At 44.2% G+C, this 23,406-nt stretch overlaps 1 protein-coding gene across 1 annotated transcript in view; it reads left to right on the top strand.

Moving 5' to 3' along the window:
* Nucleotides 1-23,406, top strand: part of SYNE2 (spectrin repeat containing nuclear envelope protein 2) — a 189,921-nt gene that overhangs the window by 133,754 nt on the left and 32,761 nt on the right. Inside the window, exons 86-99 of the mRNA XM_067295082.1 lie at nt 1,508-1,663; nt 2,982-3,131; nt 5,490-5,660; nt 7,370-7,503; nt 7,818-8,022; nt 10,011-10,190; nt 11,584-11,712; nt 12,365-12,519; nt 12,858-13,005; nt 14,257-14,351; nt 15,706-15,940; nt 17,386-17,580; nt 18,115-18,240; nt 20,189-20,344. Of these exons, the coding sequence (XP_067151183.1) occupies nt 1,508-1,663; nt 2,982-3,131; nt 5,490-5,660; nt 7,370-7,503; nt 7,818-8,022; nt 10,011-10,190; nt 11,584-11,712; nt 12,365-12,519; nt 12,858-13,005; nt 14,257-14,351; nt 15,706-15,940; nt 17,386-17,580; nt 18,115-18,240; nt 20,189-20,344 (2,235 nt within the window). The remainder of the gene's footprint in view (nt 1-1,507; nt 1,664-2,981; nt 3,132-5,489; nt 5,661-7,369; nt 7,504-7,817; nt 8,023-10,010; nt 10,191-11,583; nt 11,713-12,364; nt 12,520-12,857; nt 13,006-14,256; nt 14,352-15,705; nt 15,941-17,385; nt 17,581-18,114; nt 18,241-20,188; nt 20,345-23,406) is intronic.

The raw sequence follows: 23,406 nt of genomic DNA, 5'->3' as shown, positions 1-23,406 counted from the left end.
ATGCTAGTGTTCTGTACTTTGCAAGCGACATCCAAGTCCCAGCAAGATCCGGGAGGGTAAACTCTCCTGTAGCTCTCAGGAGAGAAAATAGGCAAAATCTGCTCTTCAGGAGAGCCTGAGAGTCACTCCAGTGGTCTGTATTAGGTGGAAACAATAAGATTCCTCACATGAAGAAAATACGGTCAGTGCAGTGTTAACAAAGACAACCTATATTGAGAAAATTATAAAAAAGGAAGAATTTGAGGTCATGTCTGTAAGAGAACCTGTTAGTGAAATCTGTTGAATGGAATGGAAGCTGGAGGGATGCTGTGAGACTTGGTACATTTAAAACTTAATAGGTAAAAATGCTGGCTGGTTTATGGAAAGGAGAAGTGCTACACCGGTTGGTACAAACAGCCAGGCCCTGCTCAGCAATCACAGCACCGAAAAAGCAAGCAACCCCTCCACATGACATAGGTTGGGAATGAGAGGAATGAGAAAAAGGGATATATTAAGCTACCACTCATTTTCCCGTCATAGGTACTGGATTTGCCAAAAAGTAAATAGCGTTGACAGCCACGCTCAGATGGGATGTATGGCGTGCTGGAAAGGCACAGCTGGGGTCTGTTCCATGCTCCTGGTTGTGTGAGTCGCCGGGAACAGGTTGCTCTGTTTCTGTGCGCTCCTTCTGGAGCAATAAAATGCTCTTTCTGTTCTGGAGCGATTTTAAGATCAGCAGCTGAAAGGCGAACTCTAGGTGCGTAGTGTAACACAGATGTCGTCAGATGTCTGCAGAGCACAAGCCTGTGTGCCCCAATGCACAGAAAAGCTGGTGGGACTCCTGAGATATGTGGAAGATGAGGGGAAGATCAGCATCCCAAAGCATAACCGTTAGGCTGCTGAAACAAATCCCTCTACTAGCATGTTCCTCTTTCACGTCTGTATCTCTCCTGAGCTTATGGGACATTGAGAGAAGCCTCCCTCAGTTTTTTCTGGCTGGGAAAATCTTTCAGGAACATTTTCAAGTGGAAAATTCAGTTCCTGCACAATTGAAATTTTCCACGATGAAATTTCAATGTTGTTGAAGTTATTTTTTCCTTTCTTCTCTGACCTTTATCAAGAAACTGCTTTGTAGGATTTAAGAGATCTCAGTGGCCAAAATTGAAGACAGGAGACTTAAGCTCCCTTGTTTCTCAGTGTCTTTGTTGATGGGGTTTTGGGAGAATGAGGTTTTCCGACTCCATACGAACTTGCCTGGGTAGCCCAGGATCCCCCAGTTTGTCAGGTCTGTAGGCTGCCAGCTCCAGCTCCCACGCTGCCTTGTTTCCTGCCCGAGGAAGTGATCAGGTACTAAAGAGCCAGAAAACCTTTTTAGTTTTTCCTTTTAAAATATTTACATTCAAAGATTTTTTTGGTTTGTTCTTAGTTAGAGAAAACACTGTAATCTCAAAATCTGCCATGAAATGGGGAACTGTGTTTCTGCCCACCTCGAGGTTTAACTGAACTAAAATAGTTCTGCAACTTTCAGATACAAGATCTGGAACACGTTTTGGAAGATATAACTGAAAATGAGAACAAAGCACAGACTCTAGGCAAGTGGCTGGAAGCACAGAGTGATCGACTGAGATCTTTACAAACCCCAGCAAGTCTGATCTCTGCACAGAACACGTTAGACGATTGCAAGGTAAAGCATTATATATGTGTGATATTATTGCACAGAGTATGTTGAGCACTTTGCTGAATCCAAACTAACGAACTGCACAGATTTTTGCAAAAACTGTAAAGGAAGTTGCCATTTCCTAGAAGAATACTACAGTGTCATTTTAATTAAAGCATCGTAAGTTCAGGTGGTAAAGAGCCAGATCCTCTGCCGATGTGAATTGCTATTTTATAATGTTTTTTTCCCCCTCCAGTTGAAGGTACATCTCCTGTTGTTCTGTGAATTTTGGAGTGTTTTGCAGCAATAATATTCTGAAATTCCTCCAACAGAAATAGTTCTCTTGGTTCAGCAAGAACTATTGATTCCATTAGTTTGAAGAGCTCTTTGGTGATAATGTCATGGAAACTACACAGGCCCATTTGGAAGAATAGTAACTCTCTATAATCCTGCCCTAGAATGTATTCCCTCTGCACCTGTCTCAAGAATCTGGGTATACTTTATTTTTGTTGTGTTTTTTAAGGCATCAGCTCCATCAAAATTGGGACAGGTGCAGTCAGCCAATAACTGGTGCCTATTACTCTGACAGTCTGCTGCTTTCATTCAGTACAGTGATTCCTCTCTATTTTTTTTACATGGAATATTTGTTCTTTTATTGCCATGGTTACGTGTCTCTCTCCCATCGTATGCTGCTATTATTCCGTAGAGTGCTCTGTTACACACCGAGTTACTCGTCTGTCTGAAACTCTGAAACCTATCGAGGGGCCTGGATGGAAGAAAGACACTGGGTGTCTTTGCCTAAAATAATAATCTGATCCCAGCAAGACCCAGTTCTAAGAATCAGGTGGCTAAAATGTTTCATAAAAATTAATTTGCTTTGTAAAATTGAGGTTGAAATTTGCAAATTTTGGGGGACGGTTAAGTGGGTGAGAAAAGGTCCTGGTGAAAAAGTGTAGCATTATAGGGAAAAGCTGTGGTCCATCATGTGCATGAACATTTACACACGTTGTGAAAAACTGTGGTGAGCTTTCATCAGCATGTCAAGACTAGGTTGTAATCTTGCTGATTGTGTCGGGGAAGTTACCCTCTCAAGCAGCCCTGCTGGTTTCAGTGGGATTTCTCCCATGGGTGGAAATAGAGGAGCTGAAAATAACTTTTGAGCAGTCGGTAGGATGTCAGGGACCCTCATACTGAGAAGTCAGTTCCTATGTTACCTTTGCCTGCTAGAGCCGAAATGGTGGTATTTTTGCATGGCTAAAGAACTACACAGGATTGGTTTTAAAGCTGCTCATATAGGAGAGTTTTTGTATGGTCTCATAAAGAGTTTTTTTTTCCCCCACTTTAGGAGCTGGAAAATCAACTTGCAGCTAAATCCAAAACTCTTGATGAGCTCAAGCGGGACGTGGCTTTGAAGGATAGTCCAGAACAAACCCTGGGAGCTGCATCTCTCAGGACAGCTGAACTGTGTGAAATGAGGGACCACCTTGTCAGCCAGGTATAGGCTTTGTTTGTGTTAAGTTGTCCCTCCAGCATATATCCTTACCACCAATGTTACTAATTCAAGGAACGGCTGTAGCCAGTGCAAAGATGATGTAAAATATGCCTTACGCCTAATCTTAACCTTCCCAAGAACTTCCTTTTAAATCTGTACCGTGCCAGCCATGAATCCATTTCCAAATTTGAGAAAGGAGGGGGGAAAAAAAAAAAAAAGGCTGATCTCAAAGCATCTTGATTACAGGGAGAGGAGGGACAGACCCTCATTTGCAGTTCAAGAAAACAAAGAAATAGCAGTGGTATTTTTCTGTCAACTAAAAATGGAAGCCTTGAACTTTCTGATTGGATCCGTATCTCTTTCATACTCTGGCCCTCCTCCCCTGTAACACGCTGTTGGAAGCTGCCGGCTCCCGCTCCTCTCTCACTGGAGCTTTTCCATCTCCCTGCTGCTCTTTCCTTCCCGCACCCAGGCTGCTTTTGCTGTATTCAAATCCCTACGGAGTTCCCAGTTGCTTCATGGATAGCCTGACAAGTTCCCTAATCCATGCAAACTGACTCACCAGCAGTTTGCATGTACAGTTGTATTTGCTTATACTTGCAACTGATCTTTTGAACCGAGACATAATAATATATAATAATGAGTGCGTTTATAGATTTAAATCTGTGATAATAAATGGCTATGTCCCGTAGAGGATTATATGTGATGCAGTGATTGTTTTTATAGTTAAAATTGCCTAACATTTCCCTGAAAAACAACCTGCTTTTGTTCCTCAAAGCTTCGTCAGACTGGAGCCCTTTTGCTTGAAGTCTTCCACATGTGTTTTCTGTCCAGGTTGGGGCTGCTGCTTTTTGTTTCAACTTTCAGCAAAAACGATGTGGCTGTTTCTTAGCGAGAGAGCAGGGATATTTTTGTGTGCGTGCATGATAAAAAGGAAAGTTTTTGCTTCTGGTGTGGAGCTCAGGATTGAAGTTGGCAAGTTGAACAGTGTAGTGCTTTTTTCTTCTTACAGCTGCTGTGGGTCACGTTCATTTTAGTATTTTTATGACTTAAGCGTTGAGCTTAGAAACTGCAGAATATTCTTATAATCTAGCAGTGTTTGTGTGTGTGCCATGAAACATGGAGCGCAGATTTGTTCTCATAGACAACTGGCCTCAGTAGGAGCCCGGCTGTGACTTTGGACACAGGCCTAAGCAAGGTGGGATACCGTGATGGTACCGTCTGGAGGGCGATCTCAGGACTGTGAGTCTGGCCCAGAGACATTTCATAAGCACAAAGTCTTTCCATCTTGTGTGGGCAGTAATTAGCTGCAGGCTACTGAGAGCAATTAAAGATTCCTCCCACCTACACCGGGATTCAAATGAGAATAGGGATGATTAATCCATCTCCTCCTGCGTGGCTGGAACGAGGACACATGCAGTCTATCCAGCATGCGCCGTGGCAGAGAAGCGTCATCATCTCCCATTGCGTGGATGCGTAGTCAGAATTGAAACCTGGCGTCTGGCGTTGCCGGATGTTTGTTTGCCTGGTTTGCCTGGTTTTTGATGCTCAAAGCATCTGGTATTGGCATCACTGGAAACTGATATTGAACTGGGTGAATGTTTCGTCTAGCCCAGCACATGCCTCATGTACTTACCTGATACAGAAAGGCAAAAATGACAAATCGCGCTGAAGTAGGTCTGCCGTTTTGCTTTTGTAATGTCCAGGAGTATGTGGCAGATGGAAACCTTGCTTGCCCCAGTATGGTTTAAATGGCTGTAGTAATGAAAGAGGCAAAGAGAAAACAGTGAGGAAATACATCATGTCATTGCATATGAGAATCCTGAAATTCCTGGGTTGTATTCCTGGCTAGTCTGCATTGTTATAGCACAACGGCATAAAGGGGATGGTAGCTCTTGCGAGTATTGTAGTAGCATCTTCCATACAAAACAATTTCTGTTGAAATTTTGACTAACGTGAAACTTGATCAAACTATTCGTTTCCTAACAAGACTAAAGTTCTCTGCTTTGTCCCTCTTCGGATTGATTTTGGCAGCAAGGAATAAGCAGTTCTTCGTTTCAGTGCATTTTAGTTTCTTGGGGCTTCTGTCATCATTCTGCTGACAGAAAAGTGCTACCTTGAACTCTGTTCAAAATTTTATTTCCAGCATATTCTTATACTGCACTCTAATACCCTGAATACTTCTTACTGCTTGCTTTGAAGCCTACATGAGTCCTTACAAAGTAGGAAAATATTCCAACTTGTGAAATTCTTGTGGATTGTCATGGAGTGAGCATTGAGCTGAGATTTTTGAGTCAACTTAAAAGTGATTTATATTTCAGCATTGTCCAGGATACAATAACAAAAGTGGTTTGTTTGCAGGTTGCACAGTTAAGGACCTCCATGCAGGCAATACTGGAGCAGTGGAGACTGTATGATGAAGCTTATGGAGAAGTCAGCCAGATGATGACAAGATATTTGTACTGCATAGACCAGTGTAAACCTTTTGTGGTGTCACTACAAGCTTTGAAAAACCAGGTCAAAACTCTCCAGGTAAATCTACTGAAGTTAAAAGCTGTTGTCTTAATCTCATGCTTCCTTCTGTGCCTTTAAACAAACAAACAAAAACCCACTAAAAAACCCAGAAATTTTTCTCTCAAGCAACTTTCTCTTTACTGTGTGCCAGTGAAGTCAGCTGAATTTTTTTTCACCACCAGAAGACTGGTTTTAGACTTCGTACTCTATTTGGCACGTAAGTTCAACTTGGGTGTAATTTAGGTACCAGGGTTCAAGAGAGAAATCTAGCAGGGCCTCTGTTTTGGACTGCAAAGGTCCCTTGATGTTTTATTCAGCCTTCTGCATGTGCCTGGAGGCCTCTCACTGTGCAGCACCAGCTCCTCATGCTCCACTGCAGTGCGGAGTTCAGGTGAGCATGGGCACTCCACCACCAGGCCTTGTCCACTTGGTCTGCTCCGTCCATGTCTAATCCACATGGACAGCAGTTTAGCGCAAAATACGTCTGGCCAAGGAAAAGGTAATGCCGTCGTTGTATAGGTTTGCCTAGAGGTTACTGCCTAGAGGTTCACCAAGAAGGTGAAAGATGTTGGTTCTCAGCTCATTGGCCAAAGGGAATATGTGTCCCATCACTTGTGCTTCCCGAGGGAATGCCCTGCCGCAAGGCTGCAGCGTAGCCTGGAAGGAGGCCCCTACCCACCAATGCTGGGCCACAGCGCAGAAATGAATGGGGGCTCGTGGGACCCGGGAGAAGATTAGCAAACAAGCCCACAGCAGTCCTGCCCTGAGCAGGAGCAGGGGAGCTCAAGGAGGATCCCTGTGCCCAGCCTTTCCCGTTGCTCCAGTGCAGAGTTGGCCATTCGGTCGCCCTCCGGAAAGGGGGAGTTTCCCACGTGGGCTCTGAGTGGCTCTTCAGAGGCACCCGCATCCCTGCGTGGGCGGTATGGGGAACACAAGTACCTGATGTAAGTGCTCTGCATCATCTTGCTGCTGTACGTAGCTATTGCAGAGTCCAAGTGGGGCAGTCTGGCTGGCCCTGGGTTGGAGTGCTTTGCAGATACGGCTAAAATCCACTTATCTGGCTTTAAACTAACGCTGAAAGGCTGTGTAGGTGCTCCTTGTTTCAGTTTAAATGAAGCCTGTTTCGGCACATTTTAAAGTCGTATCAGAACCGGCGCAAGGCAAAATGAGGTTATGAATCCCAAGTATGCTTCTCCACAGTGAAGTCTGCGCAAACACTTTCCACCCCCACCGGGGGACGTGTAATGAATTGGAGAAACTGGGCACCTTCCTCTTCCTTTTCCTCCAGCAACCTCTTTATTTTTAGTCTGGATTGGTTCCCAGATATGGTCCTTGGCGAGGTCCTACAATCACCTGTATCAGGAACTGTGAAGCCAGCTTTGCCACCAATAGAAATGTTCCTGAAACCATGGCTTAAAATAAGACAATTTTTGGTTTCTAGTGGATTAGATTAATCGGTTCAAGGTTGCAGGTTTGTTAAATGAGCTTTTTCTTAAAGAACAAATAAATGACCTGGGTTTAAAATAGCCCACCTAAAAAATTTTTTAACTTGGATCATTTTACCTCACTTGTAATTTTTAGGATCAGATGTTACTCCTTTCACAAACATTTTATTCTGTGCTGCAAACGTGGGTGGCATTATTGCTACTGTATTCCTACTAATCTATAGGGGAGGCTGTGCTTAGGTCATTCACCTCCACAACTGATTGCAGTAATCCATTTTGCAGTCTCTTCAAGATGAATTGGAGAACTGTGAAGAAAGTTGGGCCAAGCTCCAGGCTGCTGCCAGTAGTCTGAAGAAGAACTGCTCCCCCTCCTTCGCAGAGATTATCCAACAGAAGTGCAACAAGGCACACACCAGGTAAGCTTGTGAAAAGGACCCCACGTTATTAGTATTAAAAAAAAAAAAAAAAAGTTGCTGAGACAGGACTTGAAACATCTGTCAGACTTTTAAATCTGTATTGGGACTACTCAGCTGTCTGAAGGTGAAGAGTAGCTGATGCTGCCTTTTCGTGATGGATTGCAGAGCACAAAATGGTATTATGTCAGCAGCTTTCCGTAACATGGGCACGAAGGCAAAGAAACTCCCCCGGGAATCTTGCACCAAACCGTATTCTGATCCAAGAGGACAATCTCCAAGGAAAATGCTCTTATCATCATCTGATGTGTTGGCAGGTGGAGCTCAGTAAATGAAGACATCACCGATCAACTGAGGACAGCGCAAGCTATCCTGCAGCTCTGGGAGCCCTACGACACTTTATGCACTGAGGCAGCAGCCAAGTTAGAACAACACGAGGAGCAGTGCGCGCGGCTCTTAGACGCTCACATGCCTGAGGATAACATGATAGAAACGCTGAAGCAGAGGATTCGGGATGTAAAGGTACATGAATATGTTTTTGCTGCCTTGTACGAGCCTGGATTTATTTAAAAAAGAAATCAAAAGAACACCCCTCCTCTCCCCCAAAAGAATCCAGTTAGTGGAAAACAGAAAGCCTGATTTTTCCATTAACAGACACCTTTGTATTTCCTTTAAATACTTTGGCCAGATGCTGAGACGAAACCAAGCTACAGTTAGAGTAGGATGAGAAGAGGGGGGAGCAATAATCTCTGCCCCTCTCTCACCTACACAAAGAATCAGGGCTATGTCAGAATCATTAACCCAAAACTGATTTATTTTATGGGGCAGTATACAGAGGAGAGGTAGTGTCTATTAGAACAATAGCTGGAAAAAAAGACCATTTTTCCAGAACACTGGACCATCTTGAAATCTTCTGCAGTCTTTTCTTTAGATGGGTGTTATTTGATTTTGGTGTGGGTTTTTTTGGCCTGGTCTGATAAGTTAACAGATTTCTGAGCTCATTAGATTATTCCAAAATACTTCTGACTTTTGGCAAATGAGACCTCATGCTGAGACCACAGGGTGCATTTGACACTCTCAGGCAGCAAAGCTGTCATTAGGTTCTGACACTCTTGGTTTCTTCAGACTGCAGTAAAGAAATATAATAATACTTATTTCAGGACAGAGCAATGATTCATCCTGCCTTACGAACCTTTAACACACTGGAAGAGGTCCAAAGTACCCTGTTATGCATGTGGCCAACTGCAAAACTCTACATTACAGAAAAGAGATCTCATGTATTTCTTTCCATGTCAGAAGCAACTGACAGCGGCAAAACTTGGACCAAAGCGTTTTCACTTTCTTCTGATCTATTAATGGCTGTAAGACGTAAATTTGTATATGTCAGCAAAGAGGCATCAAATTTTCTGGAAATGAGACCAGGAAAAGTTTTGCAACTACTAAACATGGGACAACTGCTAGAATGCCATTAGCGCTGTAGATGTCCTGGTGTATGGGGGGAGGACACGTGCTATTGATTGTATATTTTGGGAAGGGTGAGGCAGAAGAATGAGGAGCAGTGATATGGCTTATGAGATACAGAGATGTTGTGTTTGAAAGCAAATGGGCATTTTAAACTGCATTTTAATCTCTCTAATCTTTTCCTCTAGTATCTATTAGGAAGGATTATGGGTTTATGGAACTCTGTCATCACAAAAAGTACAGATTAAATCCAATATACAGAGTAAGATATCATAATGAGTTATTCAGTAAATGGCTAAAGTGGCAGTTTACAGTATGACCCATTCCAAAGATGGGGTCAGGGACTAAGAGACATTTTGCTTTTTAGGGAAATGTGTCTGCTCTTTGCTATCAATAAGAAGTATTTATTCATTACTCACAGAAGAGACAATATTCAGCGGCAAATTCCAGGGGTTTTCCTGGCTAAAAATAAATGATGGTTGTAGAAATCAGTGCATTTCAAGATGACATCCTGCCATTATTTGGAGGAGTGGAAACAACTCACTTCGTTCTTTCACTGTCCTTAGAGTTTAATTTTATAGCATCATTTCTGTAGTAAAGGGGCACAAATGAAAACAAAACTGTAATCCTCAGTGGCTAAGGGATCCAAAGTACTGGTATGTTTGTAAAATAATAGCTTTTTATTATCTGTAGCCTGGGCCAGTTTCTCCATCTGCTAACATAAATCCATTCTGTAGAGAGGGATATTGTAATTTCTCTCTCTAATCTCCTCTGTAACAGTACTGTCCCGCTGTCTAAAGTCACTGGTGTCCCATTGAACTTTGAACTGTGCTTTTCCCAGCAATGGAGGCAATGGATGCAATTCCCATTATCATCGGAGTAAAAGACTGAAGCTTTCACCACAGCTGAATTTGGCTCCCAGAGGAGATCAACAAGAAGAGCTTAGTTACAGCAACAAAAGATACTAAATGAAAGTGGCACATGAATGAAGATCTGATTCATTTGCTGCCCCTTTTTATTTTTTTTTCTCTTTCCTCTTCTCTCTTCAGAATTTACAGCATGGCCTTCAAACCACAGAGGGGTGCCGTTCCCAGATTTCTGAGCTGGCGGACCAGATAAAACAGCAGGCTGGGACCACTGTGCAAGCCGTTCTTCTGGAGAAGCTGCAACCACTCCAGAGAGCATCCTATTTAGAAAAGATGTTGCAGCGAAAATTGGATGAGTTAGAGGTATTTTTCTGAATAGTAAATTAACTGTCAGTGCAAGGTAGCATCTACAGGGCTCTGGTGGAGAAGCTGAACTGAAATTAAATTTGAATGAAATAAAGCTTGACATTATGGTCAGCCATGTAAAGAAATAATAGATGAAGCCAGAGGGACTGATGAAGGAAGAGATTTGTCCTTCTCACCTGCTTGTTATATTGTGTTGCTCTAACAAGCTTTTTTAAGCAGACCTATTACTGTCAAGGACTACAGGACCCTCAGATGATTACCAGTTAGGAAACATTTTCATATTCTGTGAACATCTTAGCAAGTTTGTAAACTTTCTTGGCTCTGCCTTGGAACAGATCTAAGGGTTTCAGTTTGCTTTGGTAGAAATGAACACAATGTACCTAAATAACCGAAAGATTATGGTCATTTGATGTAATTTTGAAGATCAGATTCACGTCCCTGTTTAGGCAGAGTAGGGACCTGGATCTAGGTTTCCACATATGACGCTCCGCTCACAGGAGTGCTATGGGATTGACTCTCCTCTGAGCAGGTATTCCTGAGAAGACTTCCAAGCAAATGTACTGATCAAAACCAGTTCATTCCTTTCAAAAAGTCTGGTTTCAATGAGTTGTTTTGTTCTAAAGTAAATCCCATTTTCAAGAAATTTCAGCCAGCTCTATTTATGACTCCAGCTACCAGCACAATTCAATGGCTGGAAGCCGGGTATCTTTCTGAAGATAACAGATTTCTCATATTCCCTGTGAACTTCACACTCTGTGAAAAATTTCGTTTCTGGGTAATCATTTTCTCTGGTGTAACCTTATAGTATTAGCACAAAACTGTCTGTCCCCCCACACCATTTTTGCCATTCACTCCTCACAAAATATCGCTGTTTCAGAGCTGTTTCTTCTCCCTGACCCAAAGAAACAAACCCAGTGAATGAGAGAGTAGGGTTCCAGCTCGACTTATTTCTTTCCACAGAGCTCACATGATCTGCGCAGCCTTGGCTGTAGGCACATGGGAGCAGGCTCTGCATGTAGCTCAAAGGAAGCTCGTTTTCACAAGTTTCTTACCTCTGATAAGCAAAGTTCTGGCTTTCCAATTTCACAATAAATCATACAGCCCAAAGCTGCAGAAAGGTATCCCATATACCCTCCATTCCTTCCAGATATATATGAATCTCTCAGGATTTAGAGGTTTGGTTTCTTTCTGTCTGCTTTGGCTTAAATTTTGCCCTTCTCCAGTGCAAACGCTGAAAAAATTCAGTGAGTGAGTTATAAATACATTGTAATTTGGATTTAACATCTGTTTGCCTACCTGAGGATATGGCTTATTGCTCCTTTTTGTATACTGAATATATATAGTAAACCAGATAATCATGATTAACATAAATATGCAATATTCATCCTAGTTCAATCTTTTACAACTGGAAGATTTCAAGAACTGTCTCGAAACACTGGAGAGTCACGTCAAGAATTGTGCAGACGCCTTAGATAACCTATCTCTAGAGGGAGAAACAGACAATGCAGAACTGCTCATGGTACGTTCAGATTCCCAGCTACAAAAAGATAAATGCTAATGATTTAAGTGTCCATTGGATACCAGCTCTTCTCTACTTCAAGGACCTCTTTGTGTCCTAAGTGTCATAGTTATGGCACTTGCATCTGAGTGGCTACAATCTCATGTAGAACGTGAAACGCAATGATTTAAGTTTGTAAAAACTCTAGATATGTCCTGCAGGCCAAATGGCCTGTGTGGAGGGGAGGAAAACCATGTGGATTTGGGGTTGATGGGAGATCCTTTTCCCTACCTTGCTCTGGAGCCAGAGCGGTGTGTTGGAGTGAACTCCACCAGGCATCCCGGGAACCCCCGGTGGCTGTGAGCAGGAGCTCGGCAGCTGGCAGTACCTCCTTGCCCTCAATGTGGGGTTCAAAGCAATTCTGCACGTACCAGCTCTTGAGCTTCTGTGAAATACTGTCAGAAAAATGGGCCCTGTGTAGGGGAATTGTGATTTTTTTGTTTGTTTGTTTCCTGATATCTGTGAAGTTAACACAGAAATGTTGTTCTTTGGGTTAGCGTTTGGATGCATAACATGCAGATGCTTCCTTAGTCTTACAGAAGAAGCTTCTATATTTCTTTGAAATGAAAGAAAGGCAGTGCTTTTTGCAGTTACTTTTATTTTTTATTTCCAGAATCATACGCTGGCACTCGCTGCCCTGTCTCCAAGCATAGAAAGTCTGAATGAAGCGAGCATTAGGCTGCCCCTCAGTGACTTCACCCTGAAGAAAACGCAGAGCTTGATACGGCAGTGGAGTCAGAAAACGGCCACAGCTCTGGAGCGCTGCAGGTCAGAAACGCAAACGGAATCACTGCTAACCGGTCCCTTTTCTGTGAGGAAAGTCAAAACCAAATTAAAGCATAGGAAGTCTTGCAAGCTGTTCACAGCTTTCTCATGGGGCTTTCTAAGAATTCCTGCCCTTCTAACTCACTTTATTATTCAGTGGCTATTTACGTTCCAAGTCACTTGAAGCAAAAATATGGACGTTCACTGGTGAAGAAGGTAGGAAAGTGCCGAGTAAAACCCCGTTGTGTTACTATTACTAACCACCATGCTAGACTGTATGCAAAAGTATCCAGAAAAAAACAACAATAAAATAGGTTTTGATTATTTCTTTTGTTTTACAGTGAGCTTGAAGGAACTCAAACTGATGAAAAGAAGTTTTTTCAGAAGTGTGAAAACTGGATGAAATTCCTAGAAAAAATGAAAGAGGCCTTAAAAGCAGATATTCCAGGCCGATTTGAAGAATTGCAGGAGCAACAGAGGGTATATGAGGTAAAGCTATCTTTAAGAATGGAAATATCTTCTTGAATTGTGACAGTTGGGAAAATTCTTCAGAAAATCCTATTGCTTTTGAAATTAGATCTGGGCAGAGTTTTACAGTGCATTTTGCTCTTTTGAAATGTGGCCTTGTGCTTATTCAGAAGGAAAACTTTGAACCTTTTCCAAAAGGAATGGATGCCTGGCTGTGGGGATCAGACCTTTAGGAGTGTGTCCTCAAGTGCTGCATCATGGAAGTCCTAGATTTCTCCAGCCCTGTGGTAACTCGTGGGTCTGGCTGTCCCCAGCTCTGAAGCCTATGGTCCATGGCAGCTTGCTAGGCAGTTTCCTGGGGATCTAGCAGGAACCTCACTGGCTTCTGGAAGAACTGCGTTTAAAACAAAACCTTTTCACAGCATATTTCTATTTTGACCAGTTGGTGGATTTTGATGGAAATCTGTCCAAACGCTTGCTGTTTGCTACAGAGAGCTATAGTGCTCAAGTGCACAACAGTATCCATTCAGAGGATAAGAGTACATCGCATATTAGCGGTAGTATGTGGATGCAGTTCTAAGCAAAGTGTGTATAAACCTTGTCCTAGTGGAGGGAGGATGGAAAAACAACCAAGATACAACATAATTGTGTGGTAAATGCTAAACATCCTGAACTGAAAGTTAGGGTGAGCTTTGTGCTGACTGTGGTGGACCAGAGCTTCACACTGCCCTAAGTACTGCTGCTAATTCCACAGGGTGTTAAGTCTGTGCATTAATGATACTCATTAGGGCCCAAGGAAAGTTGTTTGTTTGTTTGTTTGTTTGTTTGTTTGTTTTGGGGGGGTTGTCCCTCTTACTCAGACCTCTCCAAATCAATTCATTCATTGCAATTAAATTATTTATAGAGTAAGCTTCTGCTCATTGTGATGAAGAGTAGCAGAGCTAAGTTTAGCCTTTTATGTAGCTTTTTACGGCTTTTCATAGGTTACTGTCTAGATTGCATTTCTCGTGAATGAGTCTGGCAAACTTCAGGCTTCAGAATAACTGCAACATACAGCTGGGACAATTACCATGTATGTGCAAGTGCCTCCTGGTATCCAAGAAGTGTGCAAACTTTTAGGAAGAATTTGGCAACAGCACTTGAAAATAATAGAGCATTCTGCATTTAAAATTGTATGTGCTGTGACTTTAGAGGAGAACCAGCTTTCATAGCAAAGACTGTTCATTGAATAGTTTAAAAAAAAAACACCTATTGTTGTTATACTATTTTCAGATGTTGCAAACTGAGATTTCTATAAATCAGCAGACATTTAACTCCATCATAGCAAAAGTTCTACTCTTCTTGGAATCTGGAGAAGCAGAAAAAAGGTAATTTTTTTTTCTCCCTAAGATCTTGCTAAGATATAACTAATTCAGTGGATAGGATCTCTTCCTTGGAATCAGTGTTGAATGTTTGCTCTTAAGAGGACACAAACCCAAATCCCTGACCAGGTTTTGCCCTTTAAATAATCCCATGGCACATTTTGCAAAAGCATGAGGTAGCGCGAAGAGAAAGAAATGCAGGTGTTCTGGCCAAACTCCTTTTTGGATATTAACTGAATGTTCTGCCTAGCAAAAATAACTGCTCCTGGATAGGAAGCTTCTTTGCAGATAATTTCCCTGCTGTTGCTGAAACTGTAACTGTGTTTGTGGTTGAGAAGCTGCCTTTTGCAAGGGGTAAAGAGAAAGCCACACGTGAAAGTCCCTTTCTCTCTTTTCAGACCTCTCCACTTTTTTAAGTGCAGAAGGGTGAGGCTCTATCCGCGTGTTGCCCCTGGCTCGCGTGGCAGGGCGTTGAGTCCTCAGCCACACAACCCAAAACGTGGTAGTTAAATCTGTCTTTTATTAATTAATTAGTGTGATCTTACACCTTTTTCTTAATCAATGTAGAATAAGAAGCACCTAATATTTGTGAGCAGAGGTTCAACTGCCTCAGCTGCTTCTGCTGTGAAGACATTTCCCCTCTCTGCCAGAGCTGGCTGCTTCCCCGGAGTTTGTGCACTCCCCCAGCGCAAAGCCCATAGCTTGGCTTAAAGCTGCCGGGGAAGGTAGGGCTAAACTAAGCAAAGCTGCTGGGTTTTATGTTGAAGCTAACCCCACAAACACAGCTGTTTAAGAGCTGATCTAGGGGCCACCACAGAGGAGCAGGAGGAATAGCTGGGGAGTATCTTAACAACTCCAGCTAGATCTGCTGGAACCTCTATTCACGTTGTAGGAGAGGCCGAAGAGCTGCCCAAATAGGCTCGATAATAACAGAGCCCTTCACTTCGCGGTTATGGCCCGCTGCTGTAGGACACAGCTCCCCTTCACAGCTTGGTAAAAGCACAGATGGATTTTGCAGCAAAAGCAGAGGTCCTGTCTCACTTGCATTGGCATTCATGTTCTTCAGAAAAAGTATTTAGTGCATATTGCTTCGGTGGTTGTTGTACTACATGTGTTGCTATACCACAGTGGCAAGAATGACTTGCACTATCCATTCTTGTACCATGTAAAAGATTTTGCTTTGCTTAAAAGATTGAATACAGAGAGCAGGGCTGAGCTTATGCTGACTGCACAGACCTTTCGCATAGTTGGATATTTGGATTGGAATTTTACAATATTGCAAATGGAAATCCATCACAATTATTGGAAAATACAGCTCTGAAGTTAAAATTTACTAATGCTTAACACCTGTCATCTTCAGAACGGAGTTTATTTCCAAGCTCACATTGCTGAAAGAGCAGTGGCAGAACGTTATCCGGATGGTTCAGCAGAGGAAGAAAGATATTGATGGCCTCGTGAGCCAGTGGCAGCTCTTCAGGAGTTCCCTGCGGAGTCTCAGCAGATTTCTTGCTGATATGAACAACTTCCTTGTGGCTGTGAAGAGCCAGGACTGCTGTAGCCTTTACCAGCTTAGAAATCTAATTCATGATTTTAAGGTATTCATTTTATCTCCCATAAATCTAAAATCTGGGGGTTTTTTTGGATTGAATCATCTACTGTCCAGTAAAGGGAAAAGGCTTTAAAATTACCTGCTTGCAAAACAAGTTACTGACCTTTTTTTCTTAAAGCTGAGCAGAGATGAGAAAACAGTGACATTGTGAAAAGCTCATTATACTAGGAAACTTCTTGGGAAACACTGTCATTTAGTAGCCTTGTATGCCTTAAAAAATATTTCTAAGGTAGCCTAGCTGTTAATATGAGCGCAGAAATCCAGGGTAGCGGAGGGATTAGGCAGGAAGGGTGGGCAGCAGGTATCCTCCAGGTCTGTGTGCATTTTATCAACCACAGCTGCTTTAATACTGAGCTTGCAGCTTGCCTGCCCGAAGCAGGCATGGATGGGGCAAGACTGAGCATAGGGGTCCTGCATGTGCCGCGATGGGCAGGAGGTGCCGGGCGCGAAGGATGGAGCGGCTGCGAGGGGTCTGGCCTCGGAGCCACCGCCCGGGACGCGCAGATCCCGGCCGCACATCCTCGGGGCAGTGAGTTCTGCATTTTATGAGCCTGGAAAAATATTTTCCCATATTACTTTTGGATGTCTTGCTTTTCCATTGAATTATGCACCCCTTTGTTTTACGAGAAGGTCGGTACGAGCACTGAACTAGGTTGTTGCTTTAGGCAATCAAAAATGTTTAGAAAATATATTATTGAACTCCTTCTCTATTTGCATGGTCCAAGGTTTATCGTATTCCTATGCTCCTAATGTTGATAGATTAACACATTTCCAGTATTGCATTTGGTGCTAGCTCTATTTGCTTCATCTTCATTTTTACCTGCTGTTTAAAGATGATTTTCACTAGTTTTTATGAGTTAATGCTTATGCTTTTCCTTAATGAGAAAAGTGAGAAAATTTTCCTCCTCCGACTCCAAATTGCCATTCTCTCCTGCTGTTGCTTTATAAAAAGAAACAATGATCGTATCTGCTCATGGTATAGACTAATTTGTGCTGTAGGCAAATTAAGATTGATGGCTTACTTCCCTTGGAGTATGTCACGATTAACAAAGATGCTGTTTCTCAAAAAATTGTCTTATCTGTTGATGCTAGGGGTGCTAACAGGACTTTAAAATAATTATTTTTACTCCCAAATTACTCATGCAGCTAAAATTTCATCTTTTCATAACTGTTCCAATTTTGTTGTATCGTTTCAGTCTGTAAAAAGCTATTGTAGAGTTCTATAGGTCAGAAAGTCTGATTTTTTTTTTCTTCTGAAATTACACAAGCACATAGAAGAAGATATATTTATTATTCTTGCACCAAAGTGAACCAACTAGTGCCTGGTATCTCCGTTTGTTAAGTCCTCTCCTCTTCCCAGGTGAAATGCCAGGAGTGTTTTGAAGGCTTGCTAGGGACCACTTAAAAATTTAAAATGTTTTTCTTTTGAAGAGTAAGGCAGTAATCCTCCAGAGGTGGCAAGCCATGTACTCCTCAGTAATCGACGTCGGGGAGAAGCTGCGCACGGTCTCCGACCCTGAGACGAGCGCGGGTCTCCAGGAGGAGCTCGGCCAGCTGCAGCAGAGCTGGAGCGACACCCAGCTCCAGCTGGAGGCCACCAGGACGGGGCTCGGCAGCACCGCGCAGGTACGGGGCGGGTGGCAGGCGCTGCCGTGGCCAGCTCCCCGAGGGACAGCGGGGTCGGCATCCGTTCGCCACCGTGGTGGCTGCTCTGGCTGGGATCGCTTACGTGCTTCCCGTGCCCTGGAGCTCACTCCCGCAGCAGGCTGCGAAGCCGACGTGAAAATTTAGTCTAGAGAGAGTCTGAAAAGAAGGGGGAGACCCTATTTATTTCCGCAGGGAAATTGCTTTTGCAGTCAGACAGCGTGTATGTCTTACAATTCAATACTGTCATCGACACAATCCCCAGCCCAAAATTATGCTATAAACACCTTGAGCAGAAATATTCTGTAAGGCAAACCTTAAATATTAGAGGGTGCAAGTTCTTCTGTAAGTGCATGTACACCTTGCGGTGGTGCCATGGATCAAAATCCAAATATCCAGAGCCTATGTCTATTTACCCCAGTGGGCTGAAGAGGCTATTCTGTAACCTGTCTGTGCGGTACGATATGTCATGATAAGGTGTCTTAACCTTTTGTATCTTCCTTTTGTAACTTCCAGAGTTGGGACTGCTGTGAAAAGCAAACCAAGGAACTGGAAAGTAGGCTGCGAGAGCTGAAGGAGAAAGTGAAAGATCCGCTTCCGGTTGAACATGACGAGCTCTACAAAGCCAAGGAAGACATTAAGGTATTGAGCAGGCAGATTGTATTTAAATAGATGTATTCTTTGCACAGCACCTAATCCCTTTGAAATCAGTTTTCCATCTTACCTGCTCTTCAGTGAAACTGAATCCCTTTCCCCTATACCATCCTGACTGCTGCCCATCTGCAAATTCAGACGGACTAATCTGCATGGATGAGGGAGATTATTGCTGCAAGGAAGTTATTTTGGGGTTGTTCCCCCCCCCGCCTTGCTTCTGCTCCCTTTCCAAGGCCTGAATTTATAGTCCCTCAAGCAAGTTAAAACTCCCTGCTTTCTGCTCGAATTGGCTGTCCTCCCTAATGGCTGAATCTCCCTCCTCGTTTCCCAATCCACTTTGGACACGGAGCTCCTCAGGCGAGAGACTTTATTATTTTCCTTGCCTGTCTGCAAAGTACCATGCACACCTGTGGGATCTCAGAATAATTAAAGAGAAGGAAAATTAGAGTAAGGGAGTGGCAAAAACCCTCACAGTCCATAGAGCACCATAAAAATTAAATGGCAAGGAAAGTATTTCCAAGGGATAGAGACAGTTTGTCTGGACTGGTCAGTCTTTCATCATCCTTTTATGAAGTGAAGCGTTGACCTGTGTGGTGGGAACAAATAAGCTTATTAATGAGCCAGGGCTTTGAACTCATTATCAGCTGTCTGAAATCTTCTTTGTGAGCACTGGCTGCCTTTCCCACGGCAGCAGTCTTGCTGTAACCCTGAAGTATTTTTGGAATGACAGCGCCTGTCCATACACAGCTCCGGCCTCTCGTTCCAGCAAGTGAAATTCGGCCATGGAAGTCACTGTCGGACAGTGCCAGTGCAGACGCTGCTCTTGGATGTCAGAGTATAATAAAATTCAGGACCAAAAAGGCATTAGGGAGAAGGGACCTCCTTTCTGCTCTCTGCATTTCACTCTTCTGCAGAATAAATTTGTTTTTCTCTCAGGAGAAAGACCTTGCACACAGCTAGCAAAATCCCATGCAATTCCCACACTGGCTCCTCCGTTAGTGCTTTGATTAGACCCTTGTTAAGATGCATAAATGCATGTGCTCCCCTCTGTGGGGAGTAGTTTATGGTGAACGCAGGTAAATTTTATTCTCAATTCTATTTGATTTATCCTTTTCTAGTTAATTTTTCCTCCAGTCTTGAAGCAGATGAGCGATTCCTTTTTAGGATTTAGATAAGTGATTGGATCAAAAGAACTGTGAGAATACTCACAGGCCTCAGACCCAGCACACCTGCCCAACACAAGCACTTGCACGTTTTTTCTCCTTAAAAGAGGCAAACTGGATCATATGTAAGAATATTTTTGTTAGAGGAGCCAGCAACACATCCCAGCGACTGTCCTGTAAAGTGGGACCTAATGCCTCGTGCATGGAGTGTGCCGCTTCCCTGCCGCACGCGGTGCGGTCGCTGCTTTTCTGGTGACCAATTTAACACCGTTCAGAAAAGCACGGACCTTGTTGCAGAAGGAAAGGGGAGCCGGGGCAACGAAGGAGAAGGGAGAGCACGTCTTTGTGGGACTTGAACAGTTTAAAAGCCGCAGGTGTGCGAGAAGGCTGGTGAGATGTCTGTGAAATCAGGCATTAGTGAGGGGAACTGATTGGAGGGGGGGGAGCATTTAAATAAATCACAAATGTAGATGGAAAACAACTTATCCCCCCCCCCCAAAAAAAAAAGGGAAAAAGCAAACCCAAAGAAGTGGGCGTGCTGTCCCTCCCGGATGCGAAACCCCAGGCGGCATTTGGGGGGTTTTGGAGGCGGCGGATGCTGCCCGCACTGTGCCCTGCCATGGGGCACCCGAGGCCGCAGAGCTGAAGAGCTGTTCATGCGGCTGCACGGTCCCCCGCTCTCCTCCCGCGGAGGCCGGCCGGGGGATTAGCGAGCCGGTTTGGAAACCGGAGGAGCTTAGAGCCAAGGCTTGTTGTGGCTGGTTTCCATGCAGGAGCTGGAGCAGTCCCTGGCGGACTGGGCCCACGGCATGAAGGAGCTGCGGGCCAGGAAGGTGGAGCTGGCGCACGGCATCCTCCCCGAGGACATGCTGGTGCTCCGGGAGCAGGCTGACCACTTGCACCGGCAGTGGGAAGAGCTCTGCTTGCGGGTGAGTTTCCTGCGTCCTCCGGGTTTTTATAGCGGCGTATTCGCAGGGCCTGGCAGGAAGGGGCAGCGGGTTGCTGGAGGGGTGCGCTCGCTTTTTGGGGGTGCCTGCGGACGGGGCTTCTCGCCGCACGGCTGAGCAGGGGCGAAGTCAGCCTGTGGGCTCTCCCCTTCCGTCCTGGGCACCCAGCGCTGCGATTTACTTCTTTGCAAACTCTTTTGACTTTAGTGAGTGGAGGGATTGCATGGAGCCAAAATGCAGCTGTTTACTGAAATTCGTGGCTTTGTTCCGGGCTGCGGAGGGAGGGCGGCAGGGAGGGATACACTCGGGAATGGCCTCGGGGGTGAAGCAGGCAGGGGAAGGGGGAGGCCTTTGCGGGTCTGAGGTAGAAAATACCAGCAGAGTTGATTTAAAAAAACTTACATGTGTTTAAATACTAACTTCTTGCTAAGAGGGTTTAAACACGTTAAGAACTGGCTCGTTCCTTCTTTAGCGTGTTGTTAAACATTTGCATTCTTTGTGGCTTGTTGCTATATTGCACTTAGTTTAGTGCTGCATGTAAAACTGCTGGGGAAAATTCACCGGCGAAGTCACGTGAACTTGATTCGCTCAGTTATTATGCAGATTGAATGTGTGTTTGCTTTGCCCTGTTCACGGGATTTAGAGAAGTAAAATATTTCAAGCTCTTAAGCTGCTCTGGACGGCTCTACATGTCAGCAAGGCAAACTCCGGCCTTTCTTTATTTGCAAGTCGGTAGCTTTTATTTTGCGGTTTGCAAAGAAGTACTGAAGTTTAGCCTCAGTATTTTGTGTCCGATCCTTACTCAGGGAAAAGCAAAGCAATCTTGGTGGGAATGTTGCCAGAGTAGGAATGAACAGCCATGATCATTTCACAGACTTTGGTGTGATGAACTGGTTGTTTGGGTTTCTTTTTTTGCATTGCAATGAGGAAGAAGAACTTAGTATTTTTGCCTTAAACTAGACAGTTAATCCGTGATCCGCATTTTCTCTGTTATTGTTTCTGAACTGTGAAAATAACTCCAGAGACACCCTTCTCCCCCTTATCTCACATATAGGCCAATATTTTTAATTTGGGATGCCCTGAAAACTGAGTTATCTTTTTATGTACCCAACTACAGTCTATCTAAGTTGTATACTTCTTGCTGTAGTAATTTAAGTTCAGATTTTGTTCAAAATTTCTATTTTGATGTTCTGAAGGAACAAAGTTTAAGCAGTCTACCTTGGAGAGAGAAGAAAGAGGTGACGTTACTGTAAGTTTTACACGCACACAAAAACCTATAGTGGAGGGAAACCTATTTGGTGCTGCAAGCTGAGGGACACGCTGAAATGGTTGCACAGCCCTAACTGGCCCCCGGAGAGCCGTCGCTGATGCTCAGCTCTGGGCACGAGTACGCAGGAAAGCCAACTTTATTGGTTTTGCTGCTAGCATAACTGCTTTGTTTGGTGATCAAATTAGAGGAGCTCAAGATGTATCATCTAAAAACAAACTGCGGCGTCAGTGCAGAGATCTGAAAGTCTTTGCAAGGCAGACGCTGCTCCAGCTGTCGTGGGCGTCGGAGCAGGGCGGCCAGATGCCCATGCTGGACGGAGCAGGGAAATAAGCACGCTTAATGAGCAGATGCACTCGGAGGGATTAGTTTTTACATAGCTGCCCTAGCAAGGTACATGTAGGTCAAAGATTTAACTATTCATGTCAGAGAGGATCCCGTCCTAATGAATGCCAACATATGGGACACCCTGTCAGAGGGCAAACGTGTAGTGTCTTACTCGGCTGCTAAGTGCAGAACCACAGAAGCACTATTGAAGTGGGAGCAGGAGGGCAAGGTGGAGGGCAAGGATGGCTGGAAATGCCTACGGAGAGGTCTGGCTGGAGAGGCAGAGCTGGAGAGGAAGGAGCTGGTGCTGGTGCAGCTGATCCAAGGAGAGGGTGCTGGCAGCAAGGCCTGGCCTGAAGAAGGGCTGATGTGCCCGGAAGCTTGTCCGTGGCTCTTTACAGCTCATTCCTGTTTTACCCCCAGTCTGTCTTGGTTTAGCTAACTAAAAGCTGCTTCTCGCTCTTAGGGATCCTGCCTTGCCCCATGCTCAGCAGGCAGATTGGAACTGGGATCATTTGCAGGATTTAACGATGGTTTTGCTGACGTTCGTTGTCTCTTCTTGCATGGGCTGACTTACCTTACCTCTGCATGAGGGAGGTGCTGGAGGAGGGCTGAGTGATTGCCCTCTCGCCCCACTGATGCCGAGGGTACAACGGGGGTGTCCCAGAAGCAGGGGTGTCGCAGCACTCTGGTAGACTGTCTAAGGTCTCCGGGGTTTCCAGGAGACTTCTTCCTAATGCAAACTTTGGAAAACGTTTTCCTTTGTCCCAACACAGTGCTGTGGGTCTCATCTCTTTGCGCAGATCGACTAGTCAGCAAGAAAGCTTTAGACATCTGCTTCACCTCCCCACCCCCCTCTTAAAAAAAAGTCAGAATTTAAAGGACAAAAGCAATCACTCGGAGAGATCACTCGGTAGCTTCCGTTCTGGTCCAGGTCTTATTGGAGCTGGTCTTGCTTCCCCCTTGTACACTTAAACGTCGCACCGAGGGACAAAATAGTGTTAGAGGTTGGTTAGAGGAGAATCAGCAAGAGTGTTTTGAGGAGCCACATGCTGTATGAGGTGCACGTTAGATGGGAAGAGGGGGTACGTGTCCTGCCACATGGTGGTGTTGGAGTGGCCATTTGCAGTCAAGTCGAGCAAAGTGTTTTGCTCAAAGTTTGTGGGTGGAGGGGGCTTAGTCGTCTGTTTTGTTTTAATGTAACTTGCACTGTTTTTCACTTCCTTCTTCCATAGGTGTGGGTTGTCTTAGTGCAGGAATCCATCAAAGCAGACAAATGAATACAAATATATACTTAAACACCCTAGGCTAGAATAAGTAGCACTAGCTTCTAGATCAGTGAGCCTGCTTCTTTCGAAGATGGTGGAACTGTGGTATTAGCACTGCTGGTTCAGGTACCATCAGATCTTAATTTCCCTATCTAGACCTTATGTTCATGCATCCTGGTAAG

This window comes from Apteryx mantelli, chromosome 4 (genome assembly GCF_036417845.1).
Source record: "Apteryx mantelli isolate bAptMan1 chromosome 4, bAptMan1.hap1, whole genome shotgun sequence".
NCBI classification, from domain to species: domain Eukaryota; kingdom Metazoa; phylum Chordata; class Aves; order Apterygiformes; family Apterygidae; genus Apteryx; species Apteryx mantelli.
This window is presented reverse-complemented; position numbering and strand designations above follow the sequence as displayed.